This window comes from Thamnophis sirtalis, unplaced genomic scaffold (genome assembly GCF_051295495.1).
Source record: "Thamnophis sirtalis isolate CommonGarterSnake01/CBP01778 unplaced genomic scaffold, rThaSir2_p1.2 scaffold_9, whole genome shotgun sequence".
Classification (NCBI taxonomy): domain Eukaryota; kingdom Metazoa; phylum Chordata; class Lepidosauria; order Squamata; family Natricidae; genus Thamnophis; species Thamnophis sirtalis.
The window spans coordinates 57,008,421-57,023,559 of record NW_028261389.1 but is presented as its reverse complement, the minus strand read 5'-3'; the positions used below and the strand labels follow the sequence as shown (position 1 = coordinate 57,023,559).

Below are 15,139 nucleotides of genomic sequence, written 5' to 3'. Positions count from 1 at the left end.
TGTGTGTGTGTGTGTGTGTGTGTCCCAACCTCTTTAAGACTTGTGGACTTCAACTCCCAGAATTCCCCAGCCAATCATGAGAGTTAAAATCTACCCACCTTAAAACGACCAAGGTTGAGAAACAATGTCTTAGATCATTCTTTTCATGATACGTATATCAACACTACATTATTTTATAAATGTTCTTTCCAGAGTTATAAGACAATGTTATAAACATTTCTGATGCTTTGCACTATGGAAGACCCTTGATGCCTGTCACATAGGAGCTCTTACCATCCTTGGCTTGCTCTCTATCACCAAAGAAAACTCTCACATTTAGCTGATTTGGAACATCAGTTAAAAAAAAACAACTTTGTGTGAATTCAGGCTGCTCAATCACAGACTGATGTACTTTCTTTGCTATTGTTTGGGCAAATGCATGTGATGCTATAAAACATTATTCTGTTTGCAGGATGAAAATTCTGGGGTCTGTCCTCTCAACAGCAGCAGCCAGTCTGCGGAATGCAGCAACCATAAATCCAAAAAGGAGTCTTTTCAGAGTGGCGGCGGCAGCAGCATTTCAAGAGTGAAATCTTTTCTTCCTGTGCCCAGAAATAAAATCAGCCAGTTTTCTCAGAACATTAAACGCAGCAGCAGCAGCAGCAGCAGCAATACAAGGCAAACGCAGGCAATCTGTGACTAGAAAGAAGAAATTTGGAACATGCACACACCCAAAAAAAGCAAATAAAGATTTGTTTCCTTTTCTGTCTTTCCTAATGAATTATCTTGGAAAACAAAACTCATCTACAGGTGTAAATAATTTTTAACATGATTTTCTCAATTCTGATACACCCATGGGACCACAGTTTTACTTTTATGCGAACAAGCTGTTTGTAATGAAAATATTATCCTGTATTATATTGATTGATCTTTAGAAGTAAATGGTGATAGCTCCATAAATGCTTTTTTTAAAAAAAATCTGAAAATGCTTTTCTGCTTAGTTATAATTAAGAGATCACCACAGAAAGTGTGTGTGGGGGTATGGGTGTGTATAATAAAAAAATTAAATAAATATATTGGATCTGATCCATAGATACTTGTATATAATAAAAGTAGTACTCTATGGAATGCTTTGGTGAAAATGGGGTGTTTCCACTGAATACAGATGCAGATAACTGGTTTGAAACAAAAGGCTGTCTATCAATATTCCATTGTTAGTGTAGCCAGTTGTAAATGTGCATCATTTTACATACTCCAAATTAGTATGCTGGTCCATATTGCTGATCTGTATTGGATTTCCATCTAGTAGGATCTGATGTAGATTTCTCTGCATGGAAAGCTAAGCAGTTTGGTCTGCTTTCCCCTCCTTCCCCCCCCCCCTTTATCATGAGATCCTGTAAAGTGTTTCTCATGAATAAAGTCTATTCTGTGTAACTTCCCAATTACCTACGAAGAGGCTCGCTTCATTAGGACAATAAACTTTTATCTACTTATATACTGAATTTCAGTGTTAAATTTCATACTTTGGGTTACATAATTCTGTACAGAAGTGGCGTAAAGTTAATATATATGTCAAAGCAAAAACAAAAAACAGGTTCACTTTCTGAAAAGTGGATGGCATGTGGCAATAATGGGAAGAACTGAGACTACAGTCTAGTTATTTTTAGTGAAAAACTGCATTAAATATTCCAGTTACCTATACTATTGGGTAGTTTCATTTATGTTTGTTGTTTGGATTCTGTGTCCTTTTTTGTTAAAAGAAAAAATCCTACAGCCATCCTTAAGAATAAAGTCTGATTATTGATCTGGTCATTGGGGTGGAGTGGGGAAGGGCTAGAGAGAAATCTTCCTTAAACTCACCTCTAATTATATCATTTCCTGTAATTATTATGGAAAGTTCCTCCTATTTTCCCAGTATTGACTTGCCAGGAATTTATGCTATTTTACTCAGAAAATTTTCTTCCTTGTTAGCAATACAGCTACACACAACTGATAATCAAGAAAGAAAGAAGCTGCAATAACTTGGGAAATGAAAAATGTACCTCTTTCTTACATGTTGTCTGAAATGACATTTCACCCTGGGGAAAACTTCTGTCCTATACTGCATTCTTTTCCTAGAGTGTATCTTTTCAGTATTCATAGTGGACCCTCCTATTCCTTCTTCCAGGGATATCTTTATGAAAGACACAAATGCCTTAAGAAAAAGGTTACCTGAAAAATTGCTAGGTACTGACTGACAACACTCTAAAGCTATTCAACCCAATATCTTTGCAAAAGCATTTGTAAAAGTCAAGCAGTTAAGTTAAATAATCTGGAATTTCATCTGTCATACCAATAAAACATTTTGTACTACAGTTTCTGCAATACCTTTGTTTCTGTATTATGTGTGTTTGGGTAGTCAGGTTTTTTTATTCTGTGTCCATACCCTAAAACTGGAATTTGACACTAACTTTATTTTTTGAATGCTTACTGTTTTCTTATTTTAAAGCAGAATGAAACAACTTTATACCCCACAGGCTGCAGGGGAAGGTTAATTAGGGCTGAAAGCTGGCAAGTGAGGCTTGGGCTAATTTGGAAGGATTCTCAAGATAAAACCAGTCTTGACTTCCAATAAACACTGAGCTTTCCTCCTTCCACAAAAACATTTTCACACACACCTGGTAGTCAAATGCATTTCTGGAGACAATTGGAACATGGAGAAAAAGGGGGATAATTCTATAATCCTCACATTAAGAAGATAGAAATATAGCAATACTGCTACAATACTGAATGAATGAAATTGTTCTCCCCCTAGTACTGATCCATTGCTTTGGATAAAATTTTTAAACAATTTTGTCAACCACATGGACAAGATTCTGAAGTCCACATGTGCTTGAAGTGTTCCATAGGTATTTTTCCACCATACTTTTATACACCTTGGTCTTTCAGCATTATGCATGTAAGATAATTTCTAATAAACAAAAATTTGTTTAATATGATTGGGTTAGGTGTGTTGAAAGTTGCCTTTGGGTAGTTCATACAATATGAATTTTGAAGAATTCAAGCCATTTAACAGGTTTCTTAAGCAAAAACAATAAGCATGAAAGTGTCTATGGAGATTCTCTGTCAGCCAGGTCATGGTCAAAGAATGCAAATGACATGCAAGGAGTATAAATGCTTCCATTCCCCACCATCCAGTCAGAGCTGAAGAAGCTTGTTGGATGAGAAGTGAAATGTTGTCAAAGAAAAACATCCAATTACCACTTGAAAAAGCACCTTTGGGATAATAAATAGTAGATAGTAGACAAAATGAAAAATTAGTTAAACCTGACTTACATGAATGAAATGGAAATGGCTGATGCCAAATAGCCAAGATTTTAATAGCTTAGTTATTAGTCCTAATGCATCCACTTCTCATTTAAATTCCTGTAAAATAGAAGAGCACCAGCCTGGAATTCAATCTAGTCATTTTCTTGAGTAAATTCATCATATCGATGATTGAAACTAACAAGTTATTTTTTTGGTAACTCCTGCTACTCTGCACTATTATTGACTTAGGGTGACTTAGCCATTAAATTGCTGCTATCTGTCAACAGCCCCTTTTAAATACAGTTTAAAAGTATTCAGGCTGTCGCAATTCCAAGATAAAGTTCTTCTGTTAACATCTAGAAAGTTATCTAAATGAAGAAACACAGATTCAATATTGTCAGAAAGATGTCAGAGGTCTGAACCAAATCGCAGGTAATAGAAAGGATGCTTCAGGTAATTTAACATTTTCCACAATCCTCTGCAATTGGTCTCTGCATCTGGGAGAGATGGGAATGGTAAAACATCTGGAAGGCATCCGTTGTTTATCTCCCTGACTGTAGTCTTGATATGGTCTTCATCCTAGGCTCAGTGTTTTTAAAATTAGCTTGCCTCTCATGCAAGCTCTGTCAGAATGTGAAGCTCAAATGTTTGAATGCCCACTGTGTTCTCAAAATAAATCATTGCTGTGAACAGGATCAGCACATTATATATCTGGTCCCAAATTGACTGTTGTTCAGAAATCTCTACACTCCTGCAGTTCAAATTCCTGAGAATACAAGAGACTAATTGACTAATGTTTTTCTCAGTTTGATATCAAGTGGTGTATTTGATTTTTAAAAGATGCCACACACTGGTGTATTAACCATTACGTAGACTAAGCACATGCTTAGGGCACCAGGCCCAAGGTGGGGGGGGGGACACCACAAAGTTGAGAAAGAAGAAAAACCAATGAAGATTTGTACAGTATGTATAAAGGAGGGGCACCAAGTTTTGTCAGTGTGTAGGGCACCAATGAGCCTTAATCCACCACTGATGCCAGGCAATTCTTTCCCCAAATATATAGAAATGAGCATCACTATTTGAAGGAGTTTAGAGTGTTTCCAGAGTTGACTTACATTATGCTGTCCCTCTGCCCTGTTCATGGAAACTCAGTTAATTCAAGACCCCACCCATAATGGGGGACACACGCTTGAACTGATTTTTGTCTCTGGGCAGTGGATGAATGATCTAGATTTAGGGGATATTTCTATCCAACCCTTGTCATGGTTGGATCATTTCCTCATCAGGTTTGACTTCCATACTGCTACCCCTCACTGCAGGGAGGCGGAACCGACTAGATGGTTCCGCCCCAGCCACCTGATGGACCCTGAAAGATTCCTGATGGAGCTTGGGACTTTTCCTGAATCTCTTGCTCACAACTCAACCGAAGCCTGGGATAGGGCGGCCACTGGTGCTTTGGATCATGTTGTGCCTTTGTGGCCTGTGACCCGGTGTCGATCCCGGGTAGCTCCCTGGTTTACCAAGGAGCTTTGGGAGATGAAACGCCGGAAAAGACGCCTAGAGAGTGGTTGGAGGGTCAGCCAGTTCGAATCTGACCGAACACTAGTAAGAATTCATATTAAATCCTACTTAGTGGCGGTAAAAGTGGCAAAACAGCAACATTTTTCCACTCTTATCGCATCCGCAGATAACTGCCCAGCTGCCCTGTTTAAGGTGACACACTCCTTACTTAACCAAGGAACTGGGAAAGACCCCTTGCAGGGTAGGGCTGAAGAATTTGTTCAGCATCTGCAGGATAAAATCACTCAGATCCGGACCAGGCTTAGACTCTGATTGGGTAGATTCGGGCGAGTCGACGGGGATGAATCTTATAGAGACCATCTGGGATGAGTTTGACCCTGTGACCCCTCGAGGGCATGGACAGGATAATGGGGAGACTCAGTGCTGCCACTTGTGTGCTAGATCTGTGTCCCTCTTGGTTAGTCTCAGCTTCCCGGGAGGTGACATGAGGCTGGCTCCAGGCTATTACCAGCACTTCGTTGAGAGAGGGGTTCTTTCCCACCACCTTGAAAAAGGTGGTGGTGAGGCCCCTCCTTAAGAAGCCTTCCCTGGACCCAGCTTCTTTAGCCAACTATTGTCCGGTCTCCAACCTTCGCTTTGTACCGAAGGTTGTCGAGAGTGCGGTAGCACATCAGATTCCCCAGTACCTGGATGAAGCTGTCTACCTGGATCTGTTTCAGTTGGATTTCAGGTCTGGATACAGCATGGAGACATCACTCGTCGCGTTGGTCGATGATCTCTGGCGGGCCCAGGACAGGGGCTGCTCCTCTGTCCTGGTCCTATTAGACCTCTCAGCGGCTTTCGATACTATCAACCATGGTATTCTACTGCGACGACTCGGGGGTTGGGAGTGGGGGGCACTGTTTTATGGTGGTTCTCCTCCTACCTGTCGGATCAGTCGTAGTTTGTGTTGACTGGAGGGCAGGGATCAACCCCGAGGTACGTCACTTGTGGGGTGCCCCAGGGGTCGATTCTCTCACCCTTCCTGTTCAACATATATATGAAACCACTGGGTGAGATCATCCGTGGTTTTGGGGTACGGTATCATCAATATGCTGATGATACACAACTTTTCATCTCTACCCCAAACCACCCAAACGATGCCCTCAACGTGATGTCCCGATGCCTGCAGGCTGTGCGGATCTGGATGGGGAGGAACAGGCTCAAGCTCAATCCCTCCAAGACTGAGTGGCTGTGGTTTCTGTCATTCCAATTTGTGCATCTTGTTCCATCTTTGATGATAGGGGGAGACATTTTAGCCCCCTCAGAGAGGGCCCGCAATCTGGGCATCCTCCTGGATACATGGCTTAGTTTAGAAGAACACCTGACGGCCGTGACCAGGGGAGCCTTTTACCAGGTTCGCCTGGTACATCAGTTGTGCCCCTTCCTGGATCTGGATGCTCTGTGCACAGTCACTCATGCCGTCGTCCTTTCTCGCCTGGACTACTGTAACGCTCTCTACATGGGGCTGCCCTTGAAGAACACCCAGAGGCTTCAACTGGTCCAGAATGCGGCTGCGTGGGTTATCATGGGGGCACCTAGGTGCTCCCATGTTGCACCCCTTTTAAGCGGCCTGCACTGGTTGCCAGTTGTCCTCTGGATGTGATTCAAGGTACTAATTATGACCTTTAAAACGCTCCATGGCTTAGGCCCAGGATACCTGTGAGACCACCTACTGCCACCGGTAACCTTCCACCGTCCAGTGCGATCCCACAGAGTTAGCCTCCTCAGGATGCCATCGGCCAGACACTGTCGGCTAGCGACCCCCAGGGGGAGAGCTTTCTCTGTCGGAGTGCCTTCCTACTGGAATCAGCTGCCCCCGGAGCTTCATATAATCCCCGACCTCTGGTCCTTCCAACGTGCCCTAAAAAGTTGGGTTTTCCAGCAAGCCAGCCTGGCCTGAACAAAACAAAATAAATTATTGATCATTGTTAATTTTAATTCGAATTTTTTAAAAAAATGTTATTGTTAATTCTAATTGGGTTTGTTTGGGATATTCTATTTAATTTTTTTAGCTTCTGTATTGTGTGTTTCTTTTAATGTTATATGCCGCCCTGAGTCCTTGGGAGAAGGGCGGCATATAAATCCAATAAACCAAACCTAAACCAAACCAACATACATGAAGTCTACCATATTCCTCCTGCAGACCTGCACCCTTCTTGCCAAAACAGTAGAGCTGTACAAAGCTTTGTGATCAATGGTAGGCATCCTTCATCAGAAAGCAGATAGATATGGCTTAGAATTGCTATTCTAATTTAATTATATCCTCTTCATTTCTCTTAGTTTTTGCTTTCTTAAAATTTGTAATAAATTTTTCATCCTTGAAAGAAAAGTATTTCCCATGTCTTGTTGTGCATTTGGGATTATTTTTCACAGAGCAGAATTCAACATTGTGCATTTGTTTTACTGCTGGAATTGGTGGTATTGCCAAAAAATAACAAAGTTTAGTCATAGTTTAGGTTTCTTCTCTGTCTTTTTCCCCATTTCCCAATTTCTGCATATATTTCTGTCACACTCACGTCACAAGAATAGCTATTTTTTGCACGGGTATCTGCAGAATATGGTTATAAAAGTGAAAATGGCAGCCATAAATATATGATTGAAGCTTTGCCTAATTTTTTAGTGAATTTTATTTTATTTAGTGAATTTTATTTACTATACTTTGTGAACACCTCCACACATACAGTACGCTTCAGAGCAATTCCGCTATGAAAATCTCTTACCATTTGCTTACACTGTCTTTATAGCAACCTTTTTCAAAAACCTTTCTCTCTTTGCTCCATCTCAATCTCTAGGTGCTACCTTATGTTTTAAACTGAATGCAAGTAGTCAGTCTTTGTTTAGTGACTGCCTTGTTTTAGTGACCATTCCCAATTAAAGGTGATGAAAAAGTAACTTTACCACCACTCCTTACCTTTACCATCTTTGCAGAAAAGAAAAACAAAAGACAGCTGAAGTAACATCATTAGCAATTTCACTTAATGACCACTTCACTTAATGATTGAGTTGCCGGTCCCAATCAAGGTTGCTAAATGAGGACTACCAATAGCTTAAATAGGATATTATATCAGCACTGTATAATTTGGTTTTTTTTTTGCGTTTTATCAATCATCATATTGATTTTATCATTTCCTATAACCTTCTGTTTTATGAAGATGAGGAAAGTCATCCCTCGTAGAAGAAAGAAGTACTTTGAGAAATATTTAAAAAGACAGAATATTATATTTCTTAATATAATATTTCTCTTAAAAGATAAATAGAAATCTTAAGGGAGACAGAAACTCAGCCCTAGCTGCCTGCCCCCAGCAGATATTTGGTCCCCATTAGAAAGACTGGGCCACCCTATCTACAAGACAAAAGACGGTCAGCCTCAGGGAGATGGGATAAGCCCTCACTCAAGATCCAAACCAGGACAAAGCCATTAAGACACAATAGGAATTGCCCAACACCCTTTTAGTACAGAAGGCCCTTCATTACATCATCACCCTCCAAGCTTCAACCAACCTGGGAGCGCAAGACAAACATGGCCCCACATGGCCCCATGGGAGTCTGACAACAGCCAATAGAATACATGGCCTTGCACAGGAACAGGAAGTTCAAATGCAAAGCCCAAGAGAAGGTATAAAAGCCACCCTCTCTCAACTCCATGGGTTCAGATACCCAGAACCACCCATGTGCTTCTGCTTCATAAATAAATGGGCCCTCTTTCCAATCAGCCTCCAGTCTCCATTATGTCTCCAGTGCCTTTCTCCTGGCTTGAAACTTAACCAGATAGTTCTTCCAACAAAGACGAGTATTACGTTTGAATTTTTCTCTTTTTGTTCTTATAGTGTATTGCTTCATATTAAGCAATATCTTTATCATTTTTCTGGCTGAACAGATGCAGAGTTTGGTTCCTTTCCTTTGGTTCCATGAATGAAGAAATTATTTCTTTCCAAAATTTGAATAAAATCCTGTGGTTATATAACCTTGTAATTTGTAATACCTGATAAGATTAATATATATTTTTTAACGGAGCTTTTTCCAGTGGGTGCACATTTTCCTGTGGGTAAAGATGCACAGTAAAAAACCTGACACAGCAGTGTGCGCTCCAGTTGTGAATTAATTCTAGAACGTGTCTTAGTGCAATGAATGCTCAGGAGATGCATTTTGGCAAAGTAAGCCAAGGCATTGAAAGAAGACAACAGGAGATCCTTTGGTGCCTTATTACATTTGCTGGCAACGTTACCTAGCATTTTATCAGAGCCTGAATATTCCGTGCCAGAAAAAGACAAGGTTTAGATAGATTACTTAAGCTGGCCTTTAGGATGTAATTATCCTTCTGAAAACACACTTGGGATTTGTTCTGCATGCTGCTGACTTCAGGCTGGGACTGCTTTGTGTCCTTTTGCCTCAGACAACTTCTTTTACCTTCTCCTTGGTTACATGATTCGTCCAACTGCCGCTGTTGCAGTGACCAGTATGGATTCTTAGTAACCAAAATTTCTCTGACAGCTGCTTTCTGTATCAGAACTTGCATCCCCTGATGATGCACCAGATTTTCTGAACCACATTTCCTAGCAGCTGCAGCCAATAGTTCGATGGCATCAGAACAGCACATGCTTCACATCTGAAGCCTTTCTTTTCAGTACTGTAGTGTAGGCATAATAAATAGTAAGATTTCCACATTTTGCAAAAGCATATTAGGGTATCTTCTTACTCTTTGGTTATAGGAAACTGCAAATAAACATAAATCATACAATATTTAGATTGTATATTATGAAAAAATGAAACAATTTTGTAGGCATAATCTTTAATAAGCTTTTGTGCTGCAAGCTTCTTTTTACCAAATGAAATGCACAGGTGTTAAGAGAGCTACCACATCTGGGCCACAAAGACAGATACAGAAAACTAATTCTAATGGTCACCCAGAATCTTTGAAACTTAGACCTTATAGATGTGGAAGTAAATATGTAATTAGATTGTGATTGATAAGTACTTTTCCATATACAAGTAAACTGTGTAACCATGTTTGTCTAAAATCAAGATACAAAACACTTGCAATAAGAAGTATCTGGAACAACAAATAAAAATGTGTCAGCTCTTCGGCACCATCTAGTGACAAGAAAACAAAACATTATTACCCTGCAAATTATATAAAATATAGAGATTTTTTAAATAAAGGTTTTGGTCATATATTGGATGCTGGTAGACTGACAATTCAGGAATTTTCATTTAGCACGGTTCACTTGAACAGTGCCTCATTTAATTTTTATTATGATCATATAGCAGAGGTTATAAACAATACTTTCAATTTATTAACATATGCTGTGCAATAATGTCAGTGAATCATTTCAATCATTTTTTTTAAAGTGCCATGTTGGCATAGTGGTCTTTTATACCACCTGATTATAACCACAGCAGCAGATGGTTAAGCCTGTTGCAAGTGCTACCTAGTATTTTTATACTGATAATATGGTCAGAGATCAGTAAAAAAGAATTACATTTTCTACAGTCTTCATTTAAATCTGCAGTGTATATGATCTGCCAATTTATCTATGCACCAGAAGCATATTCACAGCAAATAAAACATGGAGGGTTGTGTCTCTGTTATAGTCTTGTTATCCAACCAGCTCTTTAAAACATACACTGAATGGGTAGGACTCAAATACTTTAATAGCTGGCAGCTTAGATATTTATTGGGACCAATTTCTTTTTAATAGAATGACTGATCAGATGTTTCTGGGAAGCCCACAAGCTAAGCATTGAAGCCATAATTTTTTGCTTATTTTCTAGAATTTTTAAGGTTCTTCTAAAGGAGCATTTGGAAACCTTTGCTCAGGAGAATCTTTGTGCAGCTCTGGCTGTGTAACAGTTATAGATGTTTCTGGAATAGAATGCTATGGCAATAGTCAATCATGTCCACTTGATACTGCAATGCTCTCTGTGTGCATCTACCTCAGAAGCTGCAGGTTGTAGAGAATAGGATGGCCAGAACTTTACAAAACAGATCAGCAAAGAAACACCAATGTTGAAGTCATTGTGGTAATTGCTGGTAGGCCTTTGGATCCAAATAAAATGCTACCGATTGCTTAAAAAGATCTATAGCATAGGACCAGGATAGGTCAGGAACTGCCTTGTGACACTGCTGATCTGATTTCAACCCTGGCTACCAAATCAAGACTACAGCTAAAGTCACTGTAGAAATAAAATAAAATAAAAATTGGTCTCAAGGTGTTGCATTACACAACTTCATTGATCAGGATCAATGTCAATACTGCACATTAAAACAATTAAGATGACAAAAATAAGCAAAATGTATAATGCAGCAGTTAGTAGCTAGGATTTTCATTACAGATTTTTCTCTAAACGTATAAAAATGTAAAATAAAAACAATCGTGATGGCCCTTTGAATTCCAATACAATTTGTAATACATTTTATTTCTAAAATATAGAACATTCTTATTAAAGGACTGCCACAGTAACTTTTAATAAAGTTATGAAATAAATATGCTAGAGAAATTTCAGTTAACTATAAAATAGTGTGGTATAAAAGATCACAAAAGTCAAGTAATTTTTTTTCTTTCCACTAAAAAATTACAAATTCTAAAAATTAAAAACAATGTTAAATTTTAAAAACTGAAAACAATGCCCAGACTCATTTTGCTGTCTATAAAAACAATAAATGCTAATTGCTCCTGATCCATACTCAATAGAGAAGTAGACTAGCAATTAACCCTTTCTTTTACAATGGTTATGAAGCATCAGCTACTGTATCTTACAGGAGCAATCTAGCAAAGGGTACACAGCACAACTTGATGTCTTTCCTCTAATATAGGAAGATATTAATCTGACAAACAGAATGGACCAAATACCAACAAAGTTGAATTATTACAGAGCAACACAAATGCAATTCATTAATTGCATCTTCTTATTTTTAAATTCATATTTTCCTGGCTATTATAACAGATAATATATTTAAAATTAAATATAATGTCTATCACATGAATGGATGTAACTTTGTTTTTTAAAGTTATTCAGCTTTCATGTATTTGCATTACAAAAACTGTATACCTTTCAATCACATTTTTTCCATGTCCTTTTCATACATAGGAAAAACAATTTTAAAATCCCTAATTAAATTTATGTTCTTTTGAATATTTAAATGCCCAATTTTGTCAAAAACTAAGAGCTGCTAATTCCTGTATTTATGTTAATCCAGAACATAAATGTTCATTTTGGCTGACATATCTATAATTTGCACAGCAATAAATACAGTTAATGACCCCTTTTGCAATGATTGCAAAAGATATATGCTTTGTCCCTGGTCTGTTCTCTGATAAAAACAACAACAACAGACCTTTAGAATCAAACTTGCTTATGGATTTACTGTAGATTAAAATACAAGTGCAAACTATGCTTGTTTTGTATGACATTCACATACTGTAAAAATATGTACTGTGATATTTAAAAATTCAATTTATGAACTTAAAAAACTTGATTATCATCCTGATCATCCCATGTCTGTAAAAAGAAGATATTTCATGAAAAAATTCTTTGGGATCAGGTCTGACATATATGTCCTTGATACTTAATTTGACCCTAGCATTGTAAAGCATTTTATGCAGACAGATCACACATTCATTAATTTAAATTCCTAAATCTGTTCTTGTTCTGTCATTTTTAGTCTTGTTCTTTCTGTTCCCATTTGTTCTGATATTTTTTCTCAGAACAATTCAAGGAAGCTGTATGCAACAGCATCTTGAGGCATCTTCACAGCCGGGTTTCTTGGATGTCCTCCTCTGTTTCCTCTGGCAAAGCACTGATTTGAGGCCTTGACCTTTGCTTGCTTGAGTCCCTGGGATATATTGGGGCGAGCATGGCTCGATCGGAATAGCTGATTGCTTTACCGAAAGGATTCTTTTCAAGAAGCTTCTCTATTGTTTCATATTGCTTGACTTTATTTTCTTCTATGACCTAATAAATGAGAATGAGAAAATAAAATTTAATTATTTATTGATATTTTCAGGAATCAACTGCTATGTTACAGAATGACAATAATCACCAAAATATTGGTGGTTTTTGCATTCTTCACGTTGTGCAAGAATATTATTTCATATCTCTAGAAAATATACATTTATATATTACACAGAATGAATTAATAACTGCCATAAGTAGGCATCTTGGACTATAATTGTAATAATTCTGTAACTAACTAGGAAATAAGCAACATTAAAATCAATGAGTTTTTAAAAATATATTTCTATCACTTTGTTGACAATTATCTTCAGATTAGTTCCAAGAGCCAGACACAGCATTTTTCCATTCAGCCTGCTATTGTCTTCCTCCTCCTCCTCTTCTTCTTCCTCCTCTTCCTCCTCCTCCTGCAATTTTATTTTATTTGAGCATGGTATCTACATTATCCATAAGCTAAATAATATTATTATAGTAGACTCAATCTTCAGAAGGTCTTACACTTCCATCACATACTAGTTTCCCTTTTCCACCATATGTTGAATCTCTCATAAATTATGGGTTGTGCACATAACAACATTGCATATTAATATGCAGTTTTACTGCAGCTAGTGCCAACTTGCTTTAAGAGAAGGGGAAAAGGGGCGGAGGGGAAGGGGAAATGGAAGAAAATACAGTCAGGAAGGCTTTTTCACTGTTACTCATGAAGAAAATTTCCGCAAGCTTTTCTGCTGACCTCACCTTCAAAGAGTGACTGTGCACATGACAGGTGGGTAGCTGAGAACTTCATTTGGAGGAGACTGTTGAAGGCCCTGACAAACTTGGTATCATTGTTAAATAAAACTTATGCAATGAAGACAAATTCTTCTCCCTTTCTGCCAAAAATACTTTTATGTGTTTGGGTGCAATAAACGAAGAAAAATAGTGAAGTAATAGAAATAAACATTTGGAATAGGTATACATCAAAGCATTCAACACACAAACATAGTTGATTTATAATGTTTTCGCTGTGAATAAAAGTATGCATGAAACAAGTTTATGAAACAATATGTGCTGTTTCTGACTTATAGGTAACATGTTCTTGCTAGCATAATTGTGCAGTTGAATTATAAGGTTTTTTTTAAGGAAGGTTGTGTTCAGGACAGTTAGTGCTTTAATACAAAACATGGTGTTTCTTTTTATGATTTCTTTTAAAAAAAGCCAAAAGCATTTTGAAGGTCGTCAGTTTCAAGCCAGCAACAGTAGCATTCAAGCAAAACTGTGGGCTATTTCACTTTTTGTTCCAGATTTTCAATTCCTAGCATGCATAGAAATTGTTGTTTAAAAATATTGTTTTGAAAGAATGACTATTTAGTTTGCCTAGTGAACTGTAGAGGGAGCCGAAAACAAAATACTGCTTAGTTTCCTATTGTTATTCTGTCATATTCTCCAGTTTCTTCTTCAGATTTTGCCTGGAATCTACTTGTGTGTATTTGAGTTTTGCCAGCTTGGCCTTCACCCTTTCTTTCTCCCTGCAAGAATAGAAGAGGAGGAAGAGGAAGCTGATTTTACCAATAACACTTACTTTCTAATTAGTTCAATTAGTTCAATTGTTATGATGCCAACTTGCTTTCACAGTCCTCCAAATTGCTGGTTGCCTGTTATGTAAACTGCCAACTTTCCCAATATGCTGTATACCTCTTTGCCTGAAACGGGTCACTCTGGGAGGAGGGATGCTTAGCTTGGCACATAGGAGAAAGAAATCCTTCCCAGTTCTTCCTCTTCTATAGAGAACTACCTTTTACCTTTTAAGTGTCTAGGCGAGAAGCAATATATTGGAGCTAGCAAAAGGAACTACATTAGATTGCTGAGTCTCTAATTAAAGGTTGTAATGTATTAAAACCTGGAAACTCCAGGGAAGGGAGCAGAAAAACATTTACTATCAAGACATATTTATCTCTAAATATTGGGTAAGAAATCTGATCTAGAAATACTATGTTAGATCACTTTTACTCTGGAATGTATGTCCCTGATTTCTACTGTTTCTGATGCATATTTTCTCTACAGAAATTCAGTGGTTATTAGCCTTGAATAAAAGACTATGGTTAGCTCAGAGCTTTTTTTCTTCCTTCTGCATTATCCCATTGGAGTTTCTGTTGAAATACTATCTGGAACGTTCACAGCTCTCTATCGTTAGCTCCCCTACCATTTATCTGTTTGTCTATGAGTATCAAGATTGAAGCGCACTTGCAAACATTAGCACTTTCAACTTGCCAAAGAACTAGGGAGGAGGGAAAGGCGAGATGGAATGCAGGCTCCAGACTTCAAGCAGAAGATCTGTGAGAACCGAGGTCACATCAGCAGGTATCTGCCAAGACCA

General features: G+C 38.1%; 2 protein-coding genes and 1 pseudogene across 3 annotated transcripts in view; 2 read left to right on the top strand and 1 right to left on the bottom strand.

Moving 5' to 3' along the window:
* Positions 1–2,343, top strand: part of CTTNBP2 (cortactin binding protein 2) — a 125,084-nt gene extending 122,741 nt beyond the window's left edge. Inside the window, exon 23 of the mRNA XM_087723645.1 lies at positions 452–2,343. Within this exon, the coding sequence (XP_087579771.1) occupies positions 452–682 (231 nt within the window). The 3' untranslated portion in view covers positions 683–2,343. The remainder of the gene's footprint in view (positions 1–451) is intronic.
* Positions 2,344–5,941: 3,598 nt separating this feature from the next.
* On the top strand, positions 5,942–6,730 carry LOC148044154 (uncharacterized; annotated as a pseudogene).
* A 2,872-nt stretch (positions 6,731–9,602) lies between these two features.
* The window catches only part of CFTR (CF transmembrane conductance regulator), a 103,241-nt gene continuing 97,704 nt past the window's right edge, over positions 9,603–15,139 (bottom strand). For both annotated transcript variants that reach the window (XM_087723644.1, XM_087723643.1), the window contains exon 27: positions 9,603–12,783. In XM_087723644.1, the coding sequence (XP_087579770.1) occupies positions 12,580–12,783 (204 nt within the window). In that variant the 3' untranslated portion in view covers positions 9,603–12,579. The remainder of the gene's footprint in view (positions 12,784–15,139) is intronic.